Here is a 6,735-nt window from a genome sequence, read left to right as displayed (position 1 = left end):
TAGTGTATGTAAAAAGTCAAGCCTGGCCTAGCAGCATCCACTGGGTTAGGGTATCTGTATCGAGTTTGCTCGCGATTTCGACGCCGAGGCACTGGCATGCGGATCTGGGGCCGGTCCTGTAAAACACAGGATGGGTAAGCACAAAACGGCATCGTCACCGTTACGGAATGGCATAGGAATTGCACCTGGAGAAGCAGCCTGCACTTGTGCCGGACGGTGAGCTTCTGAGGAGCCTTTTCAAAACGGTCTAGAACGTGCTGTACCTGTACTGGTTCTGATGCCCGAACTGTAAGGGTGCCGTAAGCGCCGCCTGGCGCGCGAGCCTATGGGAGGGGCCAAGGAGCAAAAGCTCCGGGCAATATGCCTGTTCGAGGTGCCCCAAACGGGGCTGGAGAAAGCCCTGAGAGTTGGAATACGGCAGCAGCGAATATAACCGCGCTGGAATAAAATAATGGTCTTCTCATTTTCGGACAACATAGCTGATTCCTTACCCATTTCAGCCCTGTCCATTTACGTGTCACAATGTGCCCGCTTTGCCACACGGTGTTGCGGGAGGCTTGTCGTTAATCCATCCCAGGGATCTGGTGGCGAACCACAGGCCAGCACCCGGCAGCTGCCATATAGGACCGTTTGACATCACTCCATCCATTGGCTCTGCTGTCTTGTGTCATCGGTCCTTAGAGAGTCGATCTTTAAGGAGAGAGGACTGCAGGACGCAGAGCCACATCATCCCTTATATCAAGCCACACCACAACCACAGCGGACGACCACAACCAAAGAGACATCGGCGTCCAACGACGATGCGCATCCCCAACTTCAGCCACGTCCACACTCTTCAAGCCTTGCTGGAGAACCCGGGGTCCACGGAATTAATGTGCACTGAGCACACTGCCGACTGCCCAGTCTGCGGGAAAGAATATTTGATATTTGTCGAGTTCTGCCACGAGTATCATCCTCCATTACTGGCCTGCCCAAGAGGCAAGACGGTAGAGACAAGTTCCATGGAAGAAGGCCTATGTCCAAGTCCTGTTTGTCCGAACAGTATCACGGGAGGATGTGCCGTTATTTGAATCACACCACAAGCCCACAACATCCGGTTGCTGCCTCTCAAGCAAACGGTTTGCTGGAAACCAACGCAGGATCATAGCTTCTGTCCACTTGGACCAACCTCTACGACTTGGTCGATTCCCTCGTATTCAGGGACATCGAAATCGTACTTCTTGGCGATAGCTGGCGAAACAAATCTACTACAGAGTTAGAGCCACGGTCTGCGACGACAGCCGAGAAAAGAAAGACGGTGCGCACCTTCCACCAATGAAGTGCCGACCCCTGAAGTGCTTGACGAGAGGTTTCGGAGCTGTTAAGCTGACAAGGACGGTAGGATTGAATGTGCTTCCCAGGCCAGACTTTGGCGGACCATCCTCGATATCCCACGAAGATGGAGCGTCGACAGCTGTGACGGGAAGCTTGGTCTCCTCCAGGGCTCTAATCACAGCAGGGAACGGTTCGCGAACTTCGCCGGAGAAACTGAAGCCTAAGAACCATTAGGTGATGGTAAACGAAGTCAAAGAGAGGGACACGACGAACCGAAGATAGCATCCACGATGTGGTCCGTGGTGTCGAGAGCTGCAGGGAAGTCTTCGACGAATGGTATCTCGAGATCTTCCAGCTGTTTGGCTAGTCGCTAAGAATACGATGAGCGACTGGTCGAGGGAAAGATGAACGAGCGAGGGCGTGTGCTTGAGCAGCATAATGTACACGAGACGCTGTGCACAGCACCATACGGAAAAGCATCATCATTCAACCAGCGGCATGCTTCAGAATAGAACGAATTTGACGAATTTGAAGCAGCCCCAAAAAAGGAAAGAAGAAAAAAAAAACCAAATACGACTAATCAAGTGTGGCCAAATCAACTAAGCTGTGACCTATTGCTCTCGTGACGACGACTTGGAGAGGTCCCAAGTAGTCTCCAATATGTACAGGCACTCGCCTCAGAATTTCCCCTAGAGGATAGAGAACCATTTCTCATCACAAAAACATACCTGGTATAGCTCGTTCTTGCTCCGCTTGGGATAGTACACGGTGGGCTGGTAGCCATAATGCCGTAAATGGCGAGCCGCCACAAGCCCGTCGCCGCCTGGAAATGACATGAGACGCTACACTCTCGATAAAGGTGAGAGAAAGGGGGAACTGACCATTATTGCCCGGGCCGCATGCCACAAGGATGTTTCGGCCTTTGTTTGGTGGATGCACCCGATACACTAACAGGAGGTATTGGTTCATTACATGCGTATTTTGGCGTGCCGGGGATGTGAATATGGCTCAAATAAGCTTACCAGCTTGAGATACGGAAAGCCCTGCGAGCTCCATGAGCTGGTCAATGGAGAAGGCGCCGGTGCTCATGAGGTCCTTATCTAGAGCTGCAGCGGCTTTCGCGGAGAGTGTCTTAGTAGTAGTAGATGATCAGTGGTTGTTGCACAGCGTAAAACAGTCTTATGGGCAATTACCTTGAACGCCATTGTGCTGCTTGATGGAGTCGATGGGGTTCCTAGGGAAATTGAAGGCCAGAGGAGAAAAGAGGAGGAGAAAATGCCAGAAATCGAGATCGACGTGATATTGTGAAGCTATTTGGCTGAAGCCGAGTGACATCACACCCCTTCTCGCCCTGTAAATATCATGCTGGGGCGTGTGACTAAGCAATTGAGGCCCGTGATTGGTTGAGGTGACTGCCGGCCTGAACACCACAAATTTTTGGAACGGGCGAAGCTACTGGCGCATCAACGACCTCCTGTGCAGGCCACCTCAGAACATCGCCATTCAGAGTGCCCTTGTCCTGATCTCCGCCATGGTGGTAAAACTGCGACTCGCTCGCTTCGGGCGAAAGAACTCGCCATTTTACAACATCGTAGTTGCACACGCCCGGTACGGCTCTCTGTCGAGCCCTTTTAGCGAAATTCCATGACTGACGATCCTCGAATTTAGAACCGCGAGAAACAGCAAGCCTCTCGAAGTGATCGGCACATACGATCCTATCCCGAAGAAAGACCTCTATGACGATTCAGGCAAGCTACACAAAGACATCAAGCTGGATTTGACGAGGGCGAAGTACTGGATAGGCGTGGGCGCGCAACCAACCGATACGGTCTGGAGGTTGCTGTCAATGGTTTGCGAGCTCGAACCAAGGATTTCTCTATCGTATGCTAACTTCATCGACAGGTCGGCATACTTGCGCCCAAATATCGCCCCGGGCAAAGTCATTCATCACAACCGAGTGCTGACGCTCCACCGCCACTGAAAGACGCGCACATCCCCGCGAAGGTCTAACGAGACGCTATCGTTGCTTACTGGTATTTGATAAGTGTACAAAATGCATTAGGACGGCGTTATAGATTGCGACATTATTGTACCATAGACTATTAAGAGTCACGAATCTCTGGCTCTTCACTTTCGAGAGTCAACTACATGAGATCAAAGGAATGATATCCAATTATTTTGAACTCGCATCTTCCATACAACGCTGCCGGTGCACGATCCCAATGGTCTAATATACTTTCCATGTGTTTCGGGCGAACTGGATCTGGCAGGAACTTTCATTGTCTTCTGACTGCTATCCTAAGCTATCCTAAGACGTATGTGCATCCAAAACTCGCACCGTTTGGCGAGACACCAATCTCTCGACCCAAAATCCAAGAGCAATGCCAAGGGTCCGACTCCTATATATGCAAGGAAGGTATTATGCAACCAAAAATATGCTCATCCGCTGTCATAGAACTTGTCAACTTTCTCCTTTTTGTGATGTCTCAGTCTTAATGTGATGCGACGAAGAACGTATTCATCACAAGGCACACTGCCATTACGCATATACCGTAGATGGCTAAGCAGAGGGCTGCCTTCCTCAACACGCCATGCTCGATATGTTCGAGGTCCCATCTCCACTTCCGCCTCCACCTCCACGGCGCCCTTGACCCTGCCCCGCTAGCAGCACTCGCGACAGAATGCATGCTAGCCACACTCTCGAACAACGCTGAGCCGCTTGGTTCAAACCCGTCCTCGTTGTCCTCGTCATCTGAAATGTCGTCGCTTTCCTTCGTGAGGCGTTGATGATGAATGCTCTCCGGGTCACTGATCTTATAATAGAATAGACCAGGTAGAATAAAGGAGATGGAAGTTGAGCCTGTGCTACCGACATATGCAAGCACACGATCGAGACTGCTCACAGTCAGGGCAGTCATATAGCTTAGTACTATGATGACGGTGGTTAACAGGGCAAATCGTAGATCGGACATCGCTACGGCAGGCGCTCCATGGCTATCAGTTGGCCCAGAAGACGGCAGAAGAGACCGGTTGCTCGGAGATGACGAATGATTATTTGGAGACCTGTGTGAATTCGGTCGCCATCGCAAAACAGCATCCAGAGAAGCCCTGCAAGGATGAACCTGAAGCGGTACACTGAACATCACCAGAATAACAATTGCGGCCTTGCCGATTGTTGAGGCAACAGAAGGGGTGTCTGAAGATCTCTGTCAGTAAATGATGAAAAGAAATTGGCTATTTCTAGGCTTACACATCATCACAATGTTGCCGAGAACCGTGTCGCCGAATGTAAGATACCCAGTTATGGCTACTAGGATATAGATGCTCGCAGCTGAACCGATGCTAGAAGAGATAACTCCAACGATGCTAGCAGGGGAGTTATCCTTGATCTCGTTAAGGATAGAGAACATCTAATGTTTCTCTTAGCAAATAGTTATCTGAAGAATGGGGAAGGTGAATACCAACATTCTGGTGACATGTGTATGCAAAGACAACCACTGGAAAGCTGCTTAAGAAGGTAACTGGCCCTGCCCAGCCAATTAAACGTACCGCACCTCTGTCTGGATGCGAATCCGCGAAGAAATGGTAAACCACGAGGATGATGAGGTAGCCGATCGAAACAAGAGCCACGACACTTGTATACTTCAACGAGTCAAGCCTTCTTAAGAAGCTAAGCGGAATGATGACAAGCATGAATGCTGTAATCCAGAAGTGCCGATCGACTAGAAACGGCACATCATCGACACGACTGTCGAAGCCTCTCATCACACCTGGCATCAAATCGCCAATAATGATGAGGTAGGAGACACCAACACCGAAACATTTTATAGCAATTGCTGCATCGAACACCACAGCAGCGTTTGGGTATGTGATCTGTGACAGAGCAAAGAATGACGAGTTGCCTCTGTCGAGATATCGAGCACATCGAGCTTGGAGGTACAGGCCAAAGGCGGAGGTAAATCCAGACCAGAGGATAATGATAACTCCCAGCATAACTCCCATATGTGACATCGCAAGTGGCATAGCCAGAGTTCCAGCGCCGACGATGGTATTGAGCAGGTTGATGTTGCTGCTCAACATTGACGCCTGACCACCTCCCTCCTTTTGGCTTCGTACTCTTCGTTGTCGAGCCATGTCTCCAGCCGTGTCAACGCTGGATGCGCTTCCATGCGAGATCGTGGAATAATTCGTCATAGCCCAGCAAAACTGTCAACTGCGCCTGTCGCAGCACGGTCGCTCTCAAATCAATAATTTGAGTAGAACGGGGTTCTTCGCCTGTATCGTATCCAGGCGCGCAGTATCGAAGCTGAGGAAGAGTCGCAAATTGTTGCCGGGAATCGGCGTGTGAATAGTCTGCGCCAGCCGTTCCCAGTCAAGCCGGAGGCCCGCACTAGATGGAGAGAACTCCGGCCCGCCCCAAATGTGCTCAAGGAGGTGGGTCAGCAGTTGAACCTGCTCGGATTCGAAAGGTTGTAGCAGCCAGCAAGCAAATATGCCAGTTTCTCTGTCGAATGAGGAGGATGACAGATGTCGTTATTCCCAATCGGTCGCTCGTGACGTTTGCCTTTCAGGCGCGCGCCACACCTCTAATGAGGACCCCCCCTTGTCCGGTTGTGGCTTTCAGGGCAGCCAATCAGCAAAACGTGTGCTAAATTGAGCTTGTCACCTGTCACCTTAGGTCAGGTACACCATCAGCCTTATTATCGACCTTGAGCTTCCTGCCTCCCTTACCTACGTCACGTCAATCGCGTGCTTCCACGCTTTCCCAGATGACATATCACTGTGTCGACGGCCCAGTTCTACTCACAATACATTATCGAATTTGAGCCGTCTTTAGAGACTTGCATAACACCGATTTACTAGATTTGGCAGTCATTGGGAGCTTCGACAAGCTACCGGAAGATGGAAGAAAGTCTCGATAAGACGACACTATCCACCATCGCTCTCCTCGAGGCACGGCTTCTGCGCATTGAGCATTTACTCTATGGGCCAACTTCGGCCCCATCGCGGCCTGCTAATGAGGACGTGGCGAGCTCTCTCGGTGACTTGGAGCGACGCTTCTCATACCTGCTCTCACGAATTCGTGTCTATGGCGAGCTTCTAAAAATCTGTATGGCAACCAAATCTACCTTTGAAGCCCTTAAGAGGGAGAATCTAATATAACTATAGATCGCACACACCCATCGCTGTTCCAAGCACCGAAACCTGAGGAACCACCGACGCAACTCACCCCAGAAGCCCTCCGCTCAACAGTGCTGTCCTTCGCCTCTTCTTTCCCGAGTACGGCATCCTCCCTTACATCCGTGACCTCGGACACCCCCATACCAGATCCACAGCTAAGTGCCGACTTGATCGCGCTGTTGCCACGTATGAAAGGCATCGAAGCTACACAACTCGCGCAGGAAAATGAGATTGCCGAAC

At 50.9% G+C, this 6,735-nt stretch overlaps 1 protein-coding gene across 1 annotated transcript; it reads right to left on the bottom strand.

Moving 5' to 3' along the window:
* Positions 1–1,141: 1,141 nt before the first annotated feature.
* UCRPA7_4832 (putative ai-bp family protein) lies at positions 1,142–2,370 on the bottom strand (the record flags this gene model as incomplete). Its single annotated transcript, XM_007917383.1, has 5 exons — positions 1,142–1,244; positions 1,306–1,534; positions 1,588–1,684; positions 2,043–2,137; positions 2,337–2,370. 5 exons carry the CDS (start codon positions 2,368–2,370, stop codon positions 1,142–1,144), a joined length of 558 nt encoding a protein of 185 aa, XP_007915574.1.
* Between the last annotated feature and the right edge of the window lie 4,365 nt (positions 2,371–6,735).

Source organism: Phaeoacremonium minimum (genome assembly GCF_000392275.1).
Source record: "Phaeoacremonium minimum UCRPA7 unplaced genomic scaffold PA7_03_scaffold_371, whole genome shotgun sequence".
NCBI classification, from domain to species: domain Eukaryota; kingdom Fungi; phylum Ascomycota; class Sordariomycetes; order Togniniales; family Togniniaceae; genus Phaeoacremonium; species Phaeoacremonium minimum.
The sequence above is the reverse complement of the archived record's forward strand: the minus strand, read 5'-3'. Positions and strand labels throughout refer to the sequence as shown.